The sequence below is a fragment of the Dermacentor albipictus genome, unplaced genomic scaffold (assembly GCF_038994185.2).
Source record: "Dermacentor albipictus isolate Rhodes 1998 colony unplaced genomic scaffold, USDA_Dalb.pri_finalv2 scaffold_15, whole genome shotgun sequence".
NCBI lineage: Eukaryota > Metazoa > Arthropoda > Arachnida > Ixodida > Ixodidae > Dermacentor > Dermacentor albipictus.
In genome coordinates this window covers 12,667,373-12,692,552 of record NW_027225569.1, presented here as the reverse complement: position 1 = coordinate 12,692,552, position 25,180 = coordinate 12,667,373, and the positions used below count along the sequence as shown (strand labels likewise).

General features: G+C 47.1%; 1 protein-coding gene across 1 annotated transcript in view; it reads right to left on the bottom strand.

The window, feature by feature from the left end:
- The window catches only part of LOC135916383 (uncharacterized), a 51,813-nt gene extending 31,418 nt beyond the window's left edge, over nt 1-20,395 (bottom strand). Inside the window, exons 1-5 of the mRNA XM_065449742.2 lie at nt 20,388-20,395; nt 18,028-18,130; nt 17,564-17,697; nt 10,582-10,964; nt 9,307-9,395 (exon numbers count right to left, since the gene is read on the bottom strand). Coding sequence (XP_065305814.2) covers nt 9,307-9,395; nt 10,582-10,964; nt 17,564-17,697; nt 18,028-18,130; nt 20,388-20,395 — 717 coding nt within the window. The remainder of the gene's footprint in view (nt 1-9,306; nt 9,396-10,581; nt 10,965-17,563; nt 17,698-18,027; nt 18,131-20,387) is intronic.
- Between the last annotated feature and the right edge of the window lie 4,785 nt (nt 20,396-25,180).

Here is a 25,180-nt window from a genome sequence, read left to right as displayed (position 1 = left end):
GTTCGCTTACCGCCGCGCTCTCCTGTGTCATACAGGTTAATACCTTGGAAAGAAGTCAACAAGGGGGAATTGCCCCTGGCTTTTGTCCACCTTGGTGCAGAACACATCTTTCTTTTCGTCACCTGGCAGCTCGAACGCGCTCTGACTTGAAACATATTCTAAACGACCAACACGCCTTTCTAACTCTCTCACTGCGCTGTCCACGGAGTTTAGCGCCTTTCGCTTTATTGGGCCGCGTTGCCTTTTCTGCCACACTCCTGACTCTGCGACACCTCTTTCTCTTCGCACGATTTCTGGTACTCATTTTCGAATCCCTTTTCTTTTTCCCGTTGGCGGCTCCTCAGCAACTTCCTGAGTTTGTCGGGGAAATCAGAAATATTTCCTCCTTCAGCTTGACTATAATTCAGGAGCTAGCTGCTTCGTCCTCTTTCTTTACAGTCTGTTAATCGTCATAACTCAGTGCCTGACTCTCCTCCTGAATTTCTGTCGGGGAAATCGAAAAGATTTCCTCTTCCGGCTTAACTACTTCTCCGGAGCCAGCTGTTTCATGCTCCTTTTGTGAACTTTGTCCATCATCGTGACTTTCCTGCGGAGCTAGTTCGCGTGCTTTGTACCTCGCCAAAGCCATGACCAGGGCTTCAGCAAATGTGCATCCACTTTTATTCAGTATATAGCGGCTCTGAGCTGTTCGAAAAAAGGTAGGGGCATCCTTCCGGTAGCCCATTGGAGACTGCTGCTACTGCCTCGATGTCCCTCAGTCTGTACCTTTGCCATAGTTAGGCACACTGAGTGTTCGATGACGGCCTGTCTTATCCACGCGCATTCAGGGACGTAGTCTTCACTTCTCACTAATTTCGTATGGACGAGATCTATGAGTACCCTACACTCTTTGCCATTTACCATTTACCATTAGATTCGTCATGTACGCCTTTAGAAGATCGATGCTAGTTGTATGATTGCTTATGCAAGTAAACACTGGCGTTTTATTAGGGCAGTTTCGGGCGAAGTGACCCGTTTCCTTGCAGTTAATTATAACATACCAGCAGAACTCTCAATTTGAACTCCTCCGAATGACCTCCGGGTTCCTTTCTGCCTCTTTCAGACGATTTCGCTATGCCTTCGGTGCGTGCCGAACTGCGACTAGTGTCGTCTCGTTCTTCTGTTGTGCTTTCCTGCTCTCGAGGCTATGATTTTGGCCGTTGGGACGGCTTTTGATAGTACTGTGTGCTACTGCTCTGTGCCCTGAAGCCACGGCTTGACACATACTCATCCGCCAGCTGGGCTGCACTCTTTACAGCAACACCTTCCTGCCTCTCCTTAGCCCAGAGGCGCACGTTATCCGTTCGGTCTCGTAAAACTGCTCTAAGCAGAATAAATCTGACACCATACTGACATTATTCGCCCCTGCTCCTTTCACCCACTCTGAAAAATTATCCTTCAGGCTACACGCAAAGTCAACAAAGCATTCCTTAGGCTTCTTTCTTTCCTGTCGAATTCTCCTGCGAAATTCCTGTGTACGCGCCTGCCTAGGCTTCGCTCAGTCGGGCTACGACTTGCGAGGCTTCTCCCGGCAGCAACGCAAGCAACCGCTCCGGCCAGTTGTCTTGGTGAAATGATTGCTGCTCGCAAATCCATTCGAAATTATTAAGGCAGAAACCTATATCATCGCCTCTTTTATACAGCTGAAGGAAACTCGTAATTTTTACGCTTTCCGTGTGTAGTGGCGCCACATCCGCACCGAGCGCTGATCTCGTTCCCTCTTGTTTTATTTTCGCGAGCGGAATTTCTGCCGGCCCTCTTTTCCTGCCTATCTCTTCTTTCTCGCACTCTTTCTCTTCCGCTCTTTCTTAGCTCTCACGCTCCTTCTCTCCCTCCCTTTCTATCCTCTAGGAACTTCTCTTTTCCCGGTGGCGATCAAACACACTGTCCTTATCGTCCGGCAAAACGTTGTCGCTCAAGCACTCACCCAACGTCGAGTTTGGGAAGGTCATGTCTCCTGTAACCACGTTCCCAAGTCCACTGATCCCAGATCGTGTAACTGCCTTCTGCTCCTCTTCCTTCCAATTTGCTCGAGTCGTCCAAGACTCCACGCCGTTACTGCGACGGTTGTGCCTCCCGGAGCCACTAAGTGTAGGTCTGACGACCCCGGATCCACAGAAGTCACTCTTCCGCCTGCAGTTACCTCGAACTTGCGGGAGCCTCCCAGCTCCGTCGGTCCCAGATCGTGAGGACTGCGTTCTTGATCTCACCGCTGCCAACCAGTTTTTGCGGCTCGAGGTCGCGTTTCGGTCAGAAATTCACCAAATCCGTCGACGAACACATCGAGTAGTAGGAAGGAGGAAAACTAGTTTCTTTACATTATATACACTGACTCCAGGTGCGGAAGCCCACTGCGTGTAGGAGCACATTAAACGTCTGAGTTCACATCAGGACACATGAGCTTGTCATTTTCAGATAGACGGTGTTTCTTGGCCAGTCATCGGTTGGCGTCCAAGCTGCGTTGACTTCTGCATAGGCGGGTGATGAATGGGGTAGGTTGCAGTATTGAGATATAACAGAAGCCTCATGCGAGCATACACCTTTTCAGTTGCTCATCAGAACGTCCGCAAAAGAAGGCATTTGCAGCGCCTGAACGGCCACCATGTCCCACGATGTGGCTTCGAAAACTCCTCGCACACTTAATTGTGAACGCTTTATTGCGAGAAAATTTATATGGCCACTCCACACGCATTTCTGTCGTTGCCGTTAGGTTTCGTATAAAGTCCAAGGGTGATAAAATTGTCGCCGTGCACCGTATGCTGTATGTGCGAGTGAAAGAGTGCAAGACTAAGCCGGTGATATCGGGTCACTTTCGCGAACGCAAAGGATGAAAGCGGGAAGCAAGCACTCCGTCTTCCCTCGCGCGCAAGGCTCCGGTGGGAGGATAGGGAGAGGGGCGCGTTCTACTCTGGGCGGCCAGATCGGCCGCGCCCGCCCGAGTGGTGGTGGTGAAAAACTTTATTGAGTAATGACAGGAGAGAGTTGGGGACGGCCTTAATGGCCGGCCACACACAATATCTAGGAGCGGTTCCTAGTCCGGGACCCCTGTGGCTTCTGCTGTAGCACGTGCTCGGGTCACTAGGGCACGTTGATTCTCCAGGGTCGAGCAGCCGAGCAAGGCAGCCTCCCAGGTTTCTCGGGTAGGGGGGAATGGGAAGGGGTGTGGCGGGACCGCCGGGTTTGAGGGGCAGGCCCACACCATGTGGAAGGGGTCAACGAACGGATGGTCACAGTGTGTGCAGGCCCCGGGAGAATGCCGGGTTAAAGTGTTTAGTATTGCTGGGCACAATACCGTGTTGGTGTAGAGACGGAGGAGCCAGCGCTCGACCGTCTTGATTAAGCCCGATGCCGGGGGTGGGAACCTGAGCCTGTGCGATTTGTACAGGGCCGTGATTTCTTTGAAGGGTGTAGCCGGATTGGGTGCTGGGACATCAGGCGATGGAGGGTAAAGTGTATCCCGGTAATTTCGTGCACGGGCTGAGGCATCGGCAGCCTCATTTCCACCTAGCCCATTATGACCAGGAGTCCAGATGATTGTACGCGGGTTCAGGCGATCTAGATAGAAGCATCGTTTAAGAATTTGACTGCGCGTTCATTGATGTAACCCCGCATGAAATTTTGGCACGCAGCCCGCGAGTCGGTAATGATGATCCGAGATGTGGGGTCCGCTGCGACGAGTGCTATGGTGACTTCCTCCGCGTGTATGATGTCGGGTGCTCGAAAAGTGAGCCCTTGAATAGGTACGTTTTGGTGAACAGCGGCCGTGTACCACCCGCCGTCATGCGGGCCAGATACGTCCGTGTATAAGGCCTCCGCGAGTGAGCTATATCGTTGCTGTAGGGCGTTAGCCCGCGCTTTACGCCTACCATGGTCATGTTTTGGGGCAGAGGCGGAATGATCAGGGCACCACGCAAGTCCTCAGGGATCGTCGTCTGCTCTTCTACCGTGTAGATGTAGGAGATGCGTAAACGGTGTAGGAGGTCTCTCCCAGCCTGCGACGTACCATGTGGCAGGTACTGGTTGTTGAGATGAGCCTCTTTAAGTTCCCCGTATGTGTTTGTCATGCCCAGGTCTGCGAGACGTTGGTTAGATGTCGAGATGGGGAGGTCAAGGGCACGTTTGTAGATTTTGCGGAGTATGAAGTATTCTCGACACATTTACGCAGACGCAGGTAGGGGGGTTGAATACAGAATCCGGTGGGTCACGAAAGCGTTTGTGAGGCGCGGAGCATCCCTGCCCCGGAGGCCTCCCCGTTCATTCGAAACACGGCGGACCATACGGCCTACCTGATCCCCTACCGTGTGCAGTTTACGCAGGGTGGTGTCAATCTTGCGGTGTGTGTGGGTGATGAGCCCAAGGCCTCTGATTTCATCACGTTCCGGGATAGGCCCGGTACGTCGGGAAAGTTCAATTTGTGCGGTGTCCTTTGGTTTGGGGCGAAGATGCACATATTCTGATTCGGCAGGTGAGCATTCGAGTCCTGCAGCTACGGGCGTAGTCGTCTACTAACGGCACTGCTTGTTGCAGGCATGTCTCGATGCTGCCAAGGGATCCCTGGGTTGCCCATAACATGATGTCGTCAGCGTACACAGCGTGCTGCACGCTTGGGACGTCATTGAGCGATGGGGGGAGGTGAGTCATGGCAAGGTTGAACAGGACAGGAGAGAGGACTGCTCCTTGTGGTGTTCTCCGCGTACCGAGGGGGTACGGGCCATGCTCTTTGTCTTGAATACGGAGGTATGTCTGCCGTTCCATTAGGCATTGGCGAACATACTTGAAAGCATTATGCCCACAATTTGTCTGTGAGAGGAGGGTAAGAATGATGTCATGAGTGACGTTAAGGAAAGCCCCCTTGAAGTCTTTCTAAGGCACGGACTACCTTGTGATCACTGGGGTGTTCAAATGGTTTGATAACGTCTCGGTTTAGTTGCAGGAGAATATCATGTGCAGAGCGATGTGGGCCAAAACCGTACATGGTGTCCGCAAACGTGCGTTGGGCTTTCAGATATTCCGAGAGCCTATCTCGGACCATGCATTCCATAAGCTTCCCCCCACAGGAGGTTAAGGAAATGGGTCTGAGATTTTCGATTTTATTGGATTTGCCTGTTTTGGGTACGAAAGCAATCATGGCCGTTTTCCAATCAGTCGGTAGGGGCTCGCGCCTCTCCCAGATCTGATTGAAATAGTCGAGGAGGTTTTGTAAGGGGACTTTGACGGGAACAGAGTCCGCCGTACGCTGTGTTTTAGCGGCTTAGTTCGCGTTGATGCGAGTCGCAGCATGAAGGCCAATTCGCTGGCTGCTGCCGCGCTTCCTCACTCCAGTGTTTTCACAGCGAGTTTCCGCAGTCATCCAATGAGATGTGTTCATGTTTGCTTGCGCGCGCGTGACACCATGCTTGTTAAATTAGTAAGATCTTGATGAGGGCTAGTTGGTTCACATTCAGAACTGAGGTTAAAAAGGCGCGAATAAAACAATCACATGAGGAAACAAATACCCCAGACAAGCGCTAACTGCCACTGGAAGTTTATTTGAAATCCTCTAGCCGTTTTAGACCTTTCTCAGCATAGGCATGCGTATACCAGTCGCAAACATATCTGCTAATCAGCAACGTCATAATTTTTCATGCAAGAAAGCTATTTCTTTTTCCGGCAAGGCAGCAGAGGCAGCGCTTACCCATTTTTCTCCTTCCTTTCTAATGTAATAAGCATTTATTATTTGCCTTTCCTCTTACCTTTTCCTTTAGAGATGAATTTTGTTGTTTCAAATATGGGAGCGCAGGGACACTTGTTGCAATGTCCGGCTAAATGACGGCCATAGCCATTCTTTAAGTTGCTGCTGTGCTGACCAGCTCTTCCATTGAAACACTGTCGCGTTTGACCTATAAAAGTTTTTACACAGCTCCGCGGTACCTGATAGATAACGTTGCGCCTGCAGTCAGTAAAACGAGATTTATTATTTGTGGTTCACAGGGGCGTTTCACTTGTTTTCATACAATTACATATCCAGGAAAGCTTGCAGAAAGAAAAAGCCATCTTGCAGAAAGAAAAAAATAAGTTCTGAACCATCACAGCAAGAAAAGAATAAAGACGAGAGACCAGCGCACGTGGTGCTATACTTGCACAAGTTGTAACACAATGTAATGAAAGTTTCCTATAAACATAATGTTAATTAGCTTTTCAGTGCCCTGTGCAAGCTTTCCTCGATATGTATTCATATGAAAACGCACAAAACGCCCATGTGCACCAGAAAATGTTGTCACAGTCGGTAATGTAAAAAGAAGACGACGCTGATGGTGGTCTTAGAGAAGACGAAGTGTTTTAACAGTATCGCTACTCTACGCTCGTTGGCTCAGCCATTAAAAGCCACTTGTAAATAGACGAACGCTTCTTCCTTCCCGTAACAATATAAATCTCGTCTCACTGACTGCAGGCGCAACGTTATCTATCAGATACCGCTGAGCTGTCTAAAAACTTATAAAGGTCAAACGGGACAGTGTTTCAATGAAAGAGCTCGTGAGCACAGCAGTAACTTCAAGAATGGCTATGGGAGTCATTTAGCCGGACATTGTAACAAGTGTCCCTGCAGTCCCATATCTGAAAAAAAAACTAAATTCATAGAGAAAGGAAAAGGTAAGAGGGAAAAGGAAATAATAGAGGCCTAATAAATTAGAAAGGAAGGAGACAAATGTGTAAGCGCTTCCTCTCTTGCCTTGCCAGAAAAAGTGAAAGCTTTTTTGTATGAAATATTATGATGTTGCTGATTTTCAATTGTGTTTGCGAGTGGTGTACGCATGCCTGTGCTGAAAAACGTATTATTCAGCGCTGAATTGACGCGTGAACGAGGCTTGCCTATAATCCCCGCGGCCATTCGAGCGCACAGGGCACGCATTCGAGGTTTCTCGAAAACTCCCGTAATACGTACGGAAAGAGACCGCGATACCGCTGCAACGTATGCCTAAAATAGGAGCGAGCCAAATACCAGTGACGCTATTGAGCATAGAAATAACGGCTCTGGACGTGCATGCACGCAAAAAGAACAGGTAGCCGACACGCAGAAAAGCGTCACGCCGAAATAAGATTCCGCATATAAATGAGTTGTTAAATAAAGAGAGACTAATGGTCTGAAATCTTCATATCGTAAAATTATTCCGCGGCATTATTACTCCTTGCTATATGCTCCCCCAATAAGTGAAATGCACACGGCCCACCGCTTCTACCAAGTCTAGATCACATGAGTGAAGCCATCTATTGACACCTACTTAAAGATGATCTCCAATGTGTGAACTACGCCTGGTTCCATGTGTATCCTTTTAAGCAATATCCTTTTTTTTTTCACCGTTCCTCAAAGCATCGCAACAACGCCGGCGTCCGTTTTACTGTCCAGATGCGGCACACTGCGGCTCCTTCATGAGCCTCACGGTAAAAAGGGACATGGCTCTGACATGGAACACGGTGTGTTCAAAACGTTGGAGGCGATCTTGATGTAGACGTCAAAAGATGGCTTCACTCATGTTAACTATATATATAGGCTTGGTAGAAGTTGCGGTTACGCGTGCATTTAACTTTCTGGGGAACGTACAAATGGAATAAAAGTGCTCGTGAATAATTTTCAGAAATTAAGGATTCCAAGCACTGGTATTTATCGAGCAACAATTGTGTGTAGGGTACGGAAAAAGACCATGATGTTACTGCAACGTCTTCTCTAATTACGGTTTGTTTTCACAAGATGGCCATGCAAATCTCTGTTCACCCTTTCCCTTCGGCGCTGTACTTTAAACGCTAAGTTACATTTTCGAAAACAATGAAGCTCTCTCTGCGGCACTTTACTGGGGCGCTAGCTGCTGTTTTGCCAAGGACACAACCAGCTGGTTGTATCCTTGGCTGTGGCAATGTGCTCAGGTTGTGTACGTAAATGTACAACTTGGTACACTGGGCATATGCATCTGGCCCTGCGTAGCTAGGTACATGCGAACATTCTCGTCCTATCCACAAGCATAGCTATGAAACCCTGAATCAACAGGTGCCCGAATATACAGGGTGATCCAAATAAATTTAACGTTTTTCTTAAAGGTAGGCGCTGGGTGGTACAGTGGAGCGAGCAAAAGTTTGGAGATCACGGCATCAGAAAAAAATTCAGATATATTCAAGCGCAACTCCACGGCCTAAAATCGGTTTATTACATTGTATTAGTCAAACACGTGCCCATGGGCATGCAGTCTTGATTTGAGCCGGAATGCTTAGACTGCGAAAAAGAAAAGGAAATCGGTGCACCTTTGGTCCCCATGCAAGCTTTTGCTCGCGACTGTACGTGAAGCTCACCTACGCAAGTAAGCTATGCGGCCACGGGGACACAAAGTGAGATGTTAATTATCGCTGTCTGCCGGCCAAATAACTAAAATTGAACAATTAACTTTGTACCAACCGCAGTGAGCGGGCATGTTTGTATTGAAATGTTTGAGGAAGTTGCACACAGTTCCAATTGTCAGAATTCTTCTCGCATGCCCTTGTTGTGAGATATTCGGCTGCAAAGTTTAGTTTACGTTAGCATAATTATGTATGCAATCGCATAGAATACAGTGAGGATCGGCGCAAAGCCTCTACCTGATGTGACGCGAGTGTTGCGTGTGGCGTTTAGCCTGAAAACGGGGCGGAGGCATAAGCCAAGATGATAACTGTTCCCTTTTCACTCGGCTGCGTGGATCTAATACGGGGATCCTAACCCCCAACAAAATGTTACGTGCGGAAAGACATAGGCAAAGGAGACTATTTACACTGTATATATAGGAGCAGCGCAGCCAGAGAGCAAATAAGAAAACCTAACTCGTGTCAAACCCAGAAGTTCGCCTTCGTCTTGATTTGCGCCATGTCTCTCGAGCGTCTCTTCTATCGACACAATATTAAAATTGGAATTACTACTCTTTATGTAGATAATGAAATTCGCGCATCGCCTTTATCGACCACACTGGCATAAAAGTGCCCGGAAAAGTACACGCGCATATATCTCACAAGTGCACTCGTTATATGCCTCACTGTGAACACGCCCAGCAGACACTGTGCTTTCAATCGTGACTTGATGAATGGTTGTATACCATCTATAGAGCACTCGTATACAAGAGAAGCATGCCGGAGCTATAGAGCCATGGCACATATATAGCGGTTAACGAGACAGATGGCGACGTCCAAAGATTATAAATGTGGTTCGCAGCTTTGGTAGCTATCCTCGATGGGGATCCACGCTCGACTATATAGGCACTGATGCACACACACCTTCTTGCACTGACGGAAAGCGGTCGGGCGCCACTCGTCCAAGCTCTCGAAGCCGACCTCAGCAAGGTCCTCCGTATCGTTGTATCTTCCTGCACACAAGAAATAAGCGCAGTTGGACAATGATGCAAAGTACAGCGCGGGTAAACGCTGTCCAGAGCGCTGAGAAACAAAGATGGAGCAACATGACAACTCTACGCATGCACTCTCGAAATTCCAACAGCTGCCAAGTCCTTCCACATGTAAAGAAGGGACTGCGACACATTGCGCCAACTATGTGTGCGTCATCGCGACGTAAGAACACATTTCAATCACTTCGACGGGAAGACAGCACGAACACCAGAGAAACCAGCTGCATTTCTTTCACGACTAACTACACACGCTTTGACAACTCTGCCTTATTATTTGCGTCCGACGGCTCCACGGTGGGCTATGACGCAGGCCGTTGTATATCACTCCGAGTTAATATTGGCCCCTTGGTGTTCTTTACCAAACGCCTAAACCTTACTGCTCGAGTACAGCATAGTAAGAGTATAGGATAGCATCCTACGTGTGTCCTACGTACGGGGTGATGATATTTAAGCTTTGCGGAAGCTTTAAAAATTGTCTGTTGCACGCAACAATTCTAGTCCATCAGCTGCATTATTCAGAGAGGCGGGCATTACTTGCAAGACAAATAGAAACACATTGTCAGCTAATTAACAAAAATTGGACGAAAAATCGAAATACATATATGATGAACAAACATTCAGTGAGTTTTTGGATTAATTACCTTGCGGCACATATTAAAATTTACAAATTCTAGCCAGGAAGTTCGGAAGGCGAATCCACTTGGAACGAATCGTCAGGATGGCTCCTGTTTCGATGTATTAATTCCAGAACTTTGCTAAAAAAACATCGGCGGTCCGTTACTTTCGTGCGTCAATGCATTAAACGGCGTTTCATTCAAAAAGTGGAGTGACCATGCATCTTTACCGCAGGTTTGATGGCGCATATATATCTCTAAAATGGTGTGATCTACTGAATTCTTTTCAAGTGGATATGACTTGCAGTCACCACGGCAACGTTTTGTAAATTGCAATATGTGCCCTAATGTACTTATGTGATCTTGTTAGGATCGTCACGTTGCAAAGCGTGTGACGCGAAGAAGATTGAGGAGACGGCACATGATTAGCAAACACACGACAATTATATTACACGGCACATAATCACGAAGAATACCTTCAACTAGAACCACGCATGTCAGGCTGTTCGTAAACAAGACAAATATAGTCTCACGAGGTTGTGGTTGAAGTCCGGAGTGTGGTGAGACGTTGAGTCCTTGCGGTGGAGCACTCGCTGGTATGATGAGGACCGGCGTGGTAGAGCAGACGCAGCAGCATGGGGCAGGAAAAGGTGGACGGCCCACAGCTCCGCAGACGAGAACAGGCCACTCGGTCGCCCGGTCACCCGAACCTCGCGCGTAGAAGGTAGTTCCAAGATGCTGGCAGGCCGACCTGAGGCCTCGTGCAAGGCAACGACCCGAGGCGCTCCTCGTCTCGGCGGCGGACGCTCGCTCTCCCGAACCTCGCGCGTAGATGCGGGTTCGAGGCTGCAGCAGGCCGTTCCGGGGTCTCGTGCCGTGCAACGACCCGAGGCGTTCCCTGTCCCGAAGACGGACGCTCGGTCAGGTGAACCTCACCGGTAGATGTGGGATCCGGAGGCCCGGCGGCCCTAGTCGTGCCGGCGTTCCAACGATTTCCGTTGCACGAGACCCTTTGTCATGCGCTGCACGAGCCTCCCTCGTCTTTATTTTCCTCTTGTTGAGGACGGCCGCAATGTCGTCTGCTCTTGCGCTCGCTACTTTGTGTGTACTTCTTCACAACTTAGTTAACGAGTGAGTGAATCTACCTAATCAATTGCACCTTTCGAGTTCTTGTTGAAGTAATATCCGCCTCTTCGAGGATACCTGATCAGGGACTAGAATGCAGCCATAGGCGATATTTATAAATTACTTAATGTGGTCGCAGAAACACCTGATAGATATCATACCAGCATAGCATACACACGAGTAGCATGCCTGAGCCTACCGACTTCGGCGGTTTTTTAACTCTGGGTTATTAAGCTTTACGCTCGTCGTGAGGGTGTCATGGGTGTCAGGCTCGAAAGGGCTGCAGCGACCATATTCGTTAGCTCGTTTATCCGCTCAGGCAAGTAAAAGACGTAGTATCCGCAATTTCCTCACCTTCAAGAGTTTAGAACGGGGGTGCAAAGGAAGGAACAATTGAAGACACCTTACGTTTTTGAGGGAAAACCCGTCGTTCAGCTTACCTCGCAGGAGCTCGCAGTTGTCTTCAGCACTGGAGCGTAACAAAGGCTGCTATTTATCGGCGCCAGCCATGGCTTGGTGTTTGTTCTTCTCTGACAGAGCGTGCGTGTTGATGATGGCTTGACAAACTACCAAACGCAGTCTTCCAAGAAGAAGAACGTAGTGGCGGCGGTGGTGGTGGTGGTGGTGATGATGATGATGATGATTATGATGTGCTTGGCGCAGACCCACTCACGGGGATCGGCCAAGAGTCGGGCACATCCTACATACGTGTTAAGGTGATAAATTTAAAAATCTATAATTTTGATGAATAAATTAAAGCGAGTAAAGTTCAAAACGATTCAGTAAATAGTCATTCAATGAAAAAGTATATATATAATATGAATAAGGCAATAAAGGAGGAATGAAATGAATAATATGGTCAACAATGAAATCGGTTTGATTCAATAATGAAATTTTCTATGGCGATCCGTACATTCCTGACTGATTTCCCAAGCACAGACGCTCCGAAAGACAGCAGTACCGGAGTGTTCAATGGCAGGCCGAGCTGTCACACTGTAATTTCCAATGTCCTTTTCTCAAGGAGAAGAAATTCTGGCATTCCAGTAAATAGTGTTGAATCGTTTCAAATCAGTTCTAACAATGGCACAAAGGGAAAATTTCCAGACCAGATCAGTGCATGTATAAATTTAGGGGTGGGACTCGACAACGCAGTCTCGTTAATGTCACTTCCCTTTGTCTGGTTTTGCAAAATTTTCTGCTCCAGGAGAATTGGAAGTGGTGTAGTTCCCAGGATGATGTTAGATTTGATTTTGATCTTAAAAGGATGTATTTTCAAACCTGACAGACGTGATGAAACCCATCGTTGGAAATAGGGTAAGCACAGGGTCGCTGATAGAAGCCTTGGCCAAGCTGTCTGTCACCTCATTCATAAATATGGCTTTGTGCCAAGGTACCCATAATAATCGTAATGTCCACAAATGACTTGTAGTGAGTGAGTACAAAATATTTCATATACGCAACTCTCCGGGAGCAGTAGGTGAGTTACACAGCGATAAATAGTCTGTGATTGTTACCGCGGTTATCCTGGAAGCTTGTAGCTTACGCTAAACTAGGACAGCTAAGAATTTGGCTAGGAATATTGTGATGAAGTCGGGAAGCATAACAGAAAAAGACCAATCCAGTGATTATGAAAAAAATCCAGCTACGGCCTTTTCCCCACTCTGCGAAGCATCTGTTGCTATAATTACGTTTGTGTGGAGCTGATTCAAGGTATTTTGGAGTAAGCCGCTAAGAATATGCGAGGGAAGCTGCTTTGATGTGTTTGGGTATATGTCAGCATAAGTAATCAATGAATTTGAGATACTGTATAAAGTGACTACACCATTTACGTGTACATCTAACGGACTCAATAACGGTTGTGTTAAAATCAATTGTGTCGTGTGAAATCGACGCCATGAGACGCCAAGAAAATGGGGCTGGTTGATTGATAAAGATTGACTGGGACCTTCTTAGTAGGGATTCATAGAGCCTTATGAATGTTTCAACGGTGAGTATATTAAATGTAATTTCAAGGGAAGGTATTCGTGATTCCTTGTAAAGTACAGAGTTTGCTACAAACAGTGGTAGCGCCAGAAATAAGCGAAACTCTTCCTGTTCCAGCAAAACTAGTGGACGTAGCTTATAAGCAGAGACGCCGGAGAATAACACACAGCCGAACTCCAGTATAGGTCGAACACGCATGCGGTAAATCATTATGAGTGTGTCTCTGCGCATGCCCCATCGATTATTGCTTATCCTTCTAATAATCCCCATTGCACGGGAAGCTTCTGAAGTTATATGTTCAATATGATGACGCCAGTTAAGTTTTCCATCGTATTTCCAAGGTACTTGATTTTTCCACTTGTGGAATAGTATAATGGCGGTATGAAAGGGATATAATACAGGGTCTTGTGGAGGAAAGACAAAAACGGCACTCTTGTTTGCATTAAGGAACAAGCGGATACTGTCCAGCCATGATTCTAGCTCGCAGAATTATTCCCTTAAGCACTCGTACAGTGACTGAATATCACTTGCCAAAGCAAATAACGCTATATCAACAGCGTAAACGTCATCATCATCATCAGCCTGGTTACGCCCACTGCAGGGCAAAGGCCTCTCCCATACTTCTCCCACAACCCCGGTCATGTACTAATTGTGGCCATGGCGTCCCTGCAAACTTCTTAATCTCATCCGCCCACCTAACTTTCTGCCGCCCCCTGCTACGCTTCCCTTCCCTTGGGATCCAGTCCGTAACCCTTAATGACCATCGGTTATCTTCCCTCCTTATTACATGTCCTGCCCAGGCCCATTTCTTTTTCTTGATTTCAACTAAGATGTCATTAACTCGCGTTTGTTCCCTCACCCAATCTGCTCTTTTCTTATCCCTTAACATTGCACCTATCATTCTTCTTTCCATAGCTCGTTGCGTCGTCCTCAATTTGAGTAGAACCCTTTTCGTAAGCCTCCACGTTTCTGCCCCGTAGGTGAGTACTGGTAAGACACAGGTATTATATACTTTTCTCTTGAGCGTAAACGTACGTGCTTATATTTTGATGACAACGAATGGAGCTGAGTAAGATGTTAAAAACAACAGCTGGGATAAAAGTCCGCCTTGGGGAACCCCGCGAGTTTGTCTGAACTTTCCCGATGAAATTCCACCTTGTGCACAGCAAAGCACCTGCCTGATCGTCGTCTTCTTATGCACTGGTGATTATGATGACGATGTCTCATTTAACGGCACAAACCCAATATGTGGGATAGACCACAAACTGGGTGGTGATTTCATTGAGAAAAATACAGGAATATAAATGAGTAATCGAAGATGAGAAAGAAAGCGATATTAATGAAATAAAGTGGTGCTAGTATATTTATTTCAAAATCTTTGTATTTTTTTCCTTTTACATTGCATTTCTCATTTTGAAATAAGACTTTTCTTTAGATACCAACTGCCGCCCGATTCTTGGCTTATGCCTCTTAGTGGGTAAAAGCCATGATAGAGGTTCATTATCATCATCATCATAGTGTATAATAAGTTAGTCCTCCTTGCACAGACAGGAATAGCAACATGAACTTAACAATCAAGATACCTCATGCAGAGGGTACACGTAAAAAATGAGTAAGTTACAGTCTGAATAACTATAATAATAATATTATAACTATGACTTTGTTTTATTCCTATTTCAATTTTCTTCAATTGATTATTTGTTGAAGGAGGAATAAATCAATCACAGAAATTGGAAATCATTAAGGCAATCTTTTTGTGTCAACGAAGAAATCATAAATGAATCGGCAAACGTTCCTTATTACGTCACCGACGCGCCTCTGCGTCGTCAGCTATACGCCTTTTATCAGTTACTTGCGAACGCGGAACTTGTCGGCAAAAGTTGAATGTTCATGATAACCGCCCTCCTTATGAAAGCGTGAAACATAAAAAGTGACACAATGACGTATATAATTTTACTTTTTGTTTTCTTCTACGAAACAATGAAATGTGTGTACTAACGCAATTATGAGAGGAAGATGAAAATAAGTTCGTGTAGGCAATGAAGAACTCTGCAATCTCCCCTCATGGGTGCGTGCGAGAATTTGAAAGAAGAAGAGCCCTGGAATTCTTCTTCGTGATTCCGTTCCCTAAGAACGGCCTCTCGCGACGGGACCGTTCCACACTCCTTCATCTGCGCACGGGCTCCCTGGAATTATTAGCAATTGTCTTAGCTTTACGCGAATTACCACCCTCTCTGTCATCAGCAATAATCTTAACTTGTTGTCTTTCTGTCTGTTCTTCACTAACCACACCCAAATTGTCCGATTCATTAAAACTTTGTATTCTCTCCTCCCAGGACACTTACGTCTCGTTCGTTTAGTGTAGGTGTCAGGTCACAAAGGCCTAGCCTTAAACGAATATGCAGATACACTCGCAGTAGCGTCCCCACGATGGTCCTATAATCCCCATTTTACCTTCGTTAGCTTTCATCACTGCGGCGAGATTTAGAAAATATACTGGTTCAAATAAGTACGCGCAAACATCATTGGCGACATCTGATTTCCCGCATCTCAGTTTTTCTTGGAACAACAAATGGTGCTCCTCTGGAAAAATTGAAGTAACGATAACGAGACTACGGTGCCGAGTCCCCCCACTGAACTCCGCAGGTCTGGTCTGGCTATATCGCCCTTGCGCCCTTTGTGCAATGAGAGTGAATATCTGGAACACTTCTTTTTGACATGCCACCGCTTCATTATTCACTGGAAAAGATTTTTAGAACCCTTCCAAAAGCTTGGCTTGAATTTGACTCTTCCAATAACCCTTTCCTTTGGGGCTACCGTACTGGGTTACAGCCACAGGGACGTTTGTGAAGCCCTTTCTGCGTGTGACAAAACAAAATTCACGTTAAAATTCTTCAAAATTTTTATAATGTTCACATAGTCCACAAAAATGTCTAAATAATTGATTATTGGTGCCTGTCCCCAGCAGACACTTTAAATCCCAATTTCAAGAGACTTATTTCACTTCGACCTAATTTGTTCAAAAAAGAAACGCTAGCAGTTTCTTCACCGCCCGATTCACGGCCGATCCCCCAGAGTGGGTTGCGCCATTTTACTAGGGAACAAGAACAAGCTCGTCTTAGGTACAATATGCAAACGAGTTGCCCAAAAACTGTTTGGTGAAGGGCGGTTTGCAGCTTCTGCCTTGATTGGTGCATTCTCGTGCCGACTCCGGCACCTCGCTTCTGCCACGGCTGACCGAACCGGGTCGGCTCATCAACAGGGTCGTGACGCCTTACAAGGCGCGTATATGAGCCCGACAAAAGCGCGTCGAGTCGGCTTGTGAGGCTGAAATTGGCCTGTCAGGTTCATGTATATGCTGGCTGGTCAGGCTGAATGAGCATCGAGTCGGGGTGGGCAAGCCGGAATGCATCGGGTAGGTTGAACCAGCCCAGCCTGTTTTCAGCGCGCATGTAAACGCGGACGGGTCGGACCAGCCAGCGCTGAGTCTTATCGCGGAACCACTGAAACGTAACGGTATACGCGCTGGCAGCGGGAATGGTATGGCAGCGGGAAAAACAAGCACTTGTGCAGAGCAACCTCTTTGCAACAGTAAGACCCATGCAGTGGAACTGTTGCAGACGGACTGCGGGAATGCGTTCATGTCTCGGCTCGACGCTGCGTGCCGCCGTTGTCGAGACTCGTCAGAAGCGAGTTCAAATAAACAGGGTCACGTCAGGCTCGGTCAGCCCCATTTCTGACTCGACCTGAACTACAGAGTTGTCACGTCTATGCCCCTTTGCTTCTGCTTCTTCGGCTCGAACCAATGAGTCATCGTATCAAACATTGCCGTGCTTCTTATGTAGAACAACAGGTTAGTTAGCCTTAGCGTTAGGTTCCATCTGTTGATTCCACTCACGCGTTCGTACATAGCCACCCACTCATCGTTGTCGGTGCCATCGGTCCAGCAGAAAGTTCCAGGATCCTTGGGATTCACAACGACAACCGAAGGTGACAGCGATGTAGCCGGCGACGGTGACGTTGGAGGAGGCAACGACGTTGATCCCGCGTGGTCAGCGTCATTCATGGTGCGGGGATATATATATATATATATATATATATATATATATATATATATATATATATATATATATTGTATCGAGCGTAATGCACATGGTAGTGGCTACAAGAATGCTTCATTGATAAGAAGGGAACGTATTTATAGCTGCGCTGCTCTCTTCGTTTGCACAGTGTTGCTATCTTGGTTGGCCGTTGCATCCTCCTTTCTTCGAAGAATGGAAACACTGAAAACACGGAAAGCACTCAACATCGAAGACTAGCAGTCAACACTCCTAGGTTGTTTCAGTCTGCCGGAATCCGTGCGTGTAGGCCAGGCGATCTGGTGGTCTTCGCGGTCTGGTAGATCACCTTAGTGAATCTGGGATGTTAGGTGTGCCGGATGTGCCTGCTGGTGGTCGATCCGGTGCGGCCTGCGAAGGTTCAGGCGGCTGCTGCGAGGCTGCGCTCGAAGATGAGTCAGGGGTGTCGTCGCAGTCGTCCGCCTGGTAATGTATGGCTCGATCGAATGCTTCTGATGTTTTGTGAAGGTGCTGTGTATTTCGACGGAAAACCCGGCCATCCTCTGCCAGAACGGTGTACGTCCTTAGGGCCACGAGATCTTGAACTTGCGCCTTGATTTCCCATCTACCATTTCCAAGGATGCGGACGACGTCTCCCTTCTGTAGTGGAGTTAGTGTTCTTCCTGTGGTCCTTGCTTGGACATGTTTTTGGACGGGACCTGATGATGACGCTGAAAAATCTGGAAGTAGTGTTCTGAGACTTCGTTCCATTAGCAGTTCCGATGGTGATCGGCCATCCTCGAGAGGACACACCCTGTAATTGAGAAGGCCCAAATAAAAGTCCTCTTTCTTGCTCTCACTCTTGCGAAGAACCCGCTTGACCACTTGTACGCCCTTCTCGGCGAGTCCATTGGACCTGGAAAAATAGGGACTGGAAATCGTATCCACAAAGTCATAACGAGCCGCAAAATCTTCAAACTCTTTTGACGTGAACTGCGGGCCGCCATCACTGCAAACATCTAGTGGTAATCCATGCCTTCCCTATTGCAAAAACTAGCGTCTCCCAGCGTCTTCCAGCGTGAAACCAGCGCGCTTTTTGGCGCTGGGTCGCACTGGGTACGCTGGCACTCGCTGGGACTCACTGGGACACCAGTGAGAACGCTGGATAAGAGCTGGGTCACACTGGAAGAGACGCTGGTTCCACTGCCATGACGCTGGGGCGCACTGGTTTGTGCTGTACAGGCGCTGGTTCTCGCTGCAGTTCGCTGGTTCGCACTGGAAACTGCGCTGGTTGTGTTTGTGCCGCGCTGGTTCCATACGCATGGACGTGCGCTGCTGAATATTTAATACTTAATTCATACAATTTTATCGCTTGATACTAGTCTTTTGTCCTAAATAACGCTATTTCTTGGGGTTATAAAACCCTATTTCGTGTCCCAGCTTTGAATAAAGGTGCGTGAGCTGCCCATGTTTATTCATGCGCACTTGAAACTGAAAATCACTTTCGCTTTTTTTATTTTCCCTTTGGACTTGGCGGATAGCTAAATTCTTGAACGAAACCACGTAAACGCAGAGGACGCCGCGTTTTTAAGTAGTTCGCACGTAACGTTTGACTGGGAATTGTCGCAGTGTTGTGGAGTGAACATGAAATGCAGAAGTCGTTCAGACGCGCGATGGACCCCGAGTTCGAAGCTTATCGCTGAATGATATTATCGCACCGATAACAAAGCTGAAGTGATTCGTGCGCTTCCACTTTCCCTATTGTACTGAAAAAACGTTTGAGGCTAAAGTACGCACTTCTTAGCTTTCGCCAGCTACCCGCGCCGAGATCGGTCCCCACCGAAGCTTAGGCCTAGCGTATCAGCCGAGTCCGTCCTCACGCTATCGGCGCGTCTAGGCTCAGGTATCAAGAAATATAACAAGGATAAATCACTCTATATTTAAGCTTTCGCATCGGTGTTCTTAAATAAACAATTTTTTCATGTGTACACTGTCAGCACAAGAAGCGATGACCGCTGATGTGACGCGTCATAAACACAGGTATATGCGCTATCGCCGAAGGCTCCCAGCACTAGCCTGCGCTTCTCTGATGAAGATATATGGCTAGACAGGCGTGTTGACTGAAAGGCATCACTGAACTAAGGAAACGTTGCACATCCTTTGCGTGAAGAACAAGAAACGGCCATCGAAATCGGCAGAAACAGCCCATACACCGTCCCGGGTCGGCGGTTCATTTAGGACTTTTTTCGAAGTTAAAATAGCGATCGCAAGTGAAAATCGATGTTCTGGCACTTCCAAGCATACTGCTGAATACGGACAGCAACCTTTTCTTTCTGGTGCAGGCATTAGTTTTAGTTGCTGGGCGATAGCGCATCAACCAAGCCTGTACAAGACGTATCGTTGCGAAACAAACTGCTTCTCGGCTTTGACATGGTAAATGACGCCCGTATTTCCGTCTGCTGGCGTGGCGTGTGGAAGCCGTGTGGAACGGCTGTGCTCTAAAATGCTCTCTGCTGAAAACAGCGTATCGGCCCCAGGCCGAGGATCGTCGACCCCGTTTCTGAATGAAGATGCAAGCTACAAAGTTGTCCTCCCGCGTCTACCAACCGGTAACGATGTTTTGAATTCTGTTTTCCTTCATGCGGACTTGAGTGGCAGACCATACCATGCTGCCGACTTCCGAGACGCTCTGCTTGAGGTAGTGAATACTTCAGATATTGTAGGTGTCGGACAGTATCAAATGAGCCATGTATGGATGGTTACTTGCGCTAGTAGTGCGGCAAAACAGACTCTCGTCGCCTGTGGTGAGCTCCGTGTCAAAGGGCTGAAGTGCATGGTGATAGATCCGGAAACTAAAAACATCAAGCTTAAATTACTATGGCTTCCACCTCACCTTGAACCACGACGCGTTGAGGAGGCGTTCCAGGCCTATGGTCAGGTGAAGTCGGTGGAGAGAGAAGCATGGAGATGTACTGGCATGGAACAGTGGGTGACAACAAACCGGGAGGTTTCCTTGGTGCTCAAGGACACTATCACCGTAACCTCAATACCGCACATTATGTCCATTTATGGACACCAGTGCCTCGTACTTATCCCCGGTAGGCCTCCTCTGTGCCTGCGTTGCAAGCGCGTGGGACACGTTCGACGACAATGCAGAACACCGAGATGCTTACAGTGCCATCGATTTGGTCACTCAGCGGACGCCTGCGTGTCCACCTACGCCAATAAGCTTCGTTCTGGGCAATATAGCGCAGACGAGCCACAACTGGACCACCTCATGAATTCTACAGAGGTAGTAGATGCCACCGGAGAGACTACAGGTGGCATTAGGGACGAGGACCAGGAGACCTTGAAGCCAATGCCAACCAGTCATAACAGCTCAAGTAAGACTAGCGAAGCTTCCGGCGAGGATGACTCAGTTTGCCCACCTGGCCTAGCAAGCCTTAAAGAAAAGCCCCCTGATGACAAGGAAGAAGAGGAAGAGGCGATGGACATCAGCAAGGCCAGGAAACGTCCGGCACCATGCAATGACGAAGCAACAGAATGTGCACTACCGGCGCCCGAGAAAGTGTCTCCTAGTGCTCAGCAAACTCCCTCTCCTGGTGATAATGTGCCCCGCCAGTTATATCAGCGTAGTCAGGAGAGTGGCACAAAGAAGCCCAAAGGGAGCAAGACCACAGATTTGCCTGTGGCCAAGGGCAATGAAATACAAAAACTTTAGGTGAGCAAAATGGCTAACGCCTTCACCCTCCCTTTATGTGTAGCGACACTCAACGTACGTGGGCTGAGGAATATAAGGCGTCAGCGGCAGTTACTACACGTGCTTAGGCAGCATGAAGTTGATGTTGGTGCAGTGCAAGAGACAAAGATATCGTCTGCTGGTGATGTCAACCTTGCGCTGCAAACTTTTCAACCTGATTACGAGGTGTGTATTAGCCAAGCATGTGGTGCTTCCGCTGGATGCTTTTTGTTAGTCAGAAAGCAGTTAAATCATTCTTCATTGTCGCTGCGTGTTGATGGGGAAGGCCGCCTTATATGCTGTGACCTCTCTTTTCATTCCCGTAATTGGCGATTCATTTGCGTTTATGCTCCCTCAAAAGTGAGTGACAGGAAGGCTTTCTTCCTCTCACTTGCTCCGCTCCTAGATACTGACAGAGATTTGGTACTGTTGGGAGACTTCAACTGTGTTTGTCATTCCAGAGACCACTCATACCTAACTAATCGTTATGATGCAAGTGCTGCTTTCCTCCATCAGTTAACGGAAGATCACAATCTAATAGACGTGGGCGCCTACACCCCATCTTGGGTGCGGTTCACGCACTTTCAAGGCGTCTCCCATGCTCGACTTGATCGTGTGTATGTTTCGACGAGTCTCTGGTCTAACATTCACAACTACGCCGTGAAGCCTGTATTTTTCACAGACCACTGTTTAGTAGCTGTTTCATGGGGTCCCCGAAAATTCCGCAGGTTTGCTCCAAACTGGGAACTGTGGAAACTTAATACACAACTTTTGCGAGAGGAAAGTTTTGTAAACAAAGTGAAATAATTATGGCTAGAAATAACACAATGTCAACAGCTTCCTTTGTTTGCTCGATGGGAAATGTTCAAAAATAGAGTAAAAAATGAGGCGATTGCCATTTCATGTCAGCTGTCTCAAAGAAAAAAAGCTGAAAAGCATTACCTTCATGATCTACTTCACAAGCTGCACGCTTTCGAAAGCCAGGAACCAGGGTTGTATAGCGATGAAATAAACACAGTTCGCGCACAAGTACAGAAATATGAGACGGAAGTGTACAAAGGAGCAATGGTTCGTAACGCACAACTCGCTTCACAGAGGAACAGCCCACAAAAAGGGCTCTCGGTGATGAGAAGCGATACGCGCTTTCCAAGCAAATATTAGAAATTGAGTCTGGTGGGTCTGTATACACAGACACGCCCCAAATAATAAGCCTATTTGAAGCTCACTATAAAGATCTTTTCGCTGCAGTTAAGCCTCAGAATGGATACGAAGAAAACGCTGATCAGTTTATTTCGCTTATGCCACACTTAGAAGAAGATGATCGACTCAGCGTTGATGGGCCAATAACTCGAGAACAAATTAATTTTGCCGTTGAAACGCTGCAGAGGAACAAGACGCCTGGTCCTGATGGCCTTAGTGCTGAATTTTATATAAAATTTCAGGAATTCCTGTGTCCTTTTCTGCAGCAACTTTTCGAGGAAGCCTATCAATATGGTGAGCTTCCTCCATCTTTCTATCAGGGCCACACAACCTTAATACCAAAAAGCACTGATGATGAAACAATAAAGGGAGTAAACGGTTATAGGCCGATATCATTATGTAACGTGGATTACAAAATATTTGCAAAAATACTGACAAATAGATTGCAGACAGTCATTACTAAATTAGTAGGTGATCATCAAACATGCGGAATTCGAGGCCGCTCTATACAGACAAATGTTCATATCGCACGTTCAGTCCTTGAGTGCATTGAGGGTAGTACGGATCAAGTAGCTCTTCTCCAGATTGACCTCGCCAAAGCCTTTGATAAGGTTCAACACGAATTTTTATTCCAACTACTGCGACATCTTCAGTTAGGGGATGTATTATACAATGGTATAACACTTTGTTATAAACACTGCACTACAAAGTTAATTGTGAACCGTACCCTCTCAGATATAATACAACTACAGTCATCCGTTCGTCAAGGTTGTCCGCTCTCGCCTTTACTCTTCGCCATATACTTAGAACCGCTTTGCTTAAGCGTGCTTTGTGACTCGAGCATTAAAGGATATATGTATGCCGATGAGGAAATTAAAGTGCTAGCTTATGCAGATGACATTGCCTTCTTTTGCGTCGATAAGCCAAGCATTACCAAGGCAATAAACGCTACCCTGCGTTTCTGTGAGACTGCAGGAGCTACTGTAAATTTTGACAAAAGTAGAGGCTTTTGGCTAGGCATGTGGGCGCTCACTCCTTCTGTATTCGCGAATATTCATTGGAATCAGTCTCCGTTGCGATATCTTGGAGTACCTCTCGATAACTTCCGTAATAGTGGACCACATTGGGCGTCCACGATAACCACTATCCGTAGAAAGGCGACAACCTGGCAAGGACGTGATCTCTCCATTTCTGCGAGAGCTAAGGCATGCAATACATTTCTCGCTTCTAAGCTTCTTTATGTTCTGCAGGTCTTGCACTGCTCACGTGTCCATGTCCAGGCATTTCATAGAATATTTGCATGTTTTATTTGGCATTCATCTTGGGAAGCCATGAGAAGGGACAACCTTTTTCTCCCGCTTGAAAAGGGAGGCCTGGGTCTTGTGCATTTGTTTGTGCGACAATTGGTCATGCGCTTATTTTACCTTAAAAATTTCCGTCATCCATTCCTTCTCGCAGTTAATCGAGCACGTCTTGCGTCACACCTCCCTTTTCTTTTTGTCACGACAAACGTTGCTGAAGAACTACCGTTATGGGGCTTCTTAAAGGAACTTGTCGACACTATTTCATTCTTAAAAGCCAGATTCAACCTTGAATATTTGTTTACCGTTAATCGCACGTCGCTAAATGCAGCACTTATAGATAACCTTTTCCCTGAACCGCTGTACCGAAAGCCGTATCTGTCTCTATTTGGTCAAGATGTTCTTTGCCGTGTCCGTAGAATGTGCATTGCGCCAGCAGCAAAAACGTTTTTCTTTAAGCTGCACACCTCCACACTGCCAGTTAAAACGTGGCTTCAGGAAAAAGGACTCTACGTGCCCTGGAATACAAATTGTAGGCTTTGCAATCAACCAGAGACAATAGAACATTGCTTTATACTTTGTCGTGACGCATTTCTTTTTTGGGACATTTTACAAAGAACTATCAAAAAAGACTTTCCTCTCACATGTTATGGTATCCGGTTCCGTCCTTTCAAAAAGACAGCCAGTAATACACCATATGATTTGTTTATGTTATTAGGACTTTATTCATTATGGAGAAGTCGAATGAACGACAGACATGCCGAGCCACCTCGCTCGACAAGGTCTATCTTCCGAGAAGAGACTGCTCAAGTCCGGAGTGTGGTGGCTACATATGATCCCGTCCCTGAATGGATTTCGCGTCTGGACGCTTGTGTTTGTTTACCAGAATTTTGAACTGTCATTGGACTGTATACTTTCTGTGAATTTGTTTCTCTTGTATGATCATATGTGATGTAACTGTAGCGGTTTGACAGTAACGATAATTCCATGCAATAAAGAAAAAAAAAAAAGCTGGCGTGGCGTAGTGGTAAGGTGTCGGGCTTCGTATCTGTAGGTCGGACGGTCGAATCCTGGTCGTAGCAGTTTTATTTTTGCGTTTTTTCTTTTTTTTATTGCACTAAAACGCTCCTTGTTGCTTTCTATATTCAAAAAAATATATACGGCGTCCAGGCATCGCATATTTAACGCGCTAGAGCTGTTATTCGCGCCAGTAGCCAGTGCCTCCCAGCACGCTGCGCGATCCCAGCGCCCCAGCATCCAGCGCGCTGCACTGGGCCCATAATCAGGCGCACTGGGTCCCAGTGGCACTGGGTTTTGCAATAGGGTACGTTGCAAAGATCCGACGTAGTTTATGGATGACAGTCGTTGCAGAGGTATCCTTCAGATGCTCGACTTCTGGAAAATTAGAGTAGGCGTCATAGACAGCTAAACAATGCTTTCCTGTGTGTTGAAAAAGAACTGTACCAACCCTCACCCATGGCATGTCTGGAACGGTGCGTTGGCACAGGGGCTCGTCAGGCTGTCGATATGCAAACTTCTTGCAAACGTCACACCTGTCAATGAAGAGGGCAATATCTGTTGACATTCCTGGCCAATACATCAACTTGCGAGCCCTCGATTTGCATTTTCCTAAGCCGAGATGCCCTTGGTGCACTCATCACAGCATCTCTATTCGCATGCTTGCAGGTACGACTACTTTAGTTCCCTTGAGGAGTACTCCATTGAT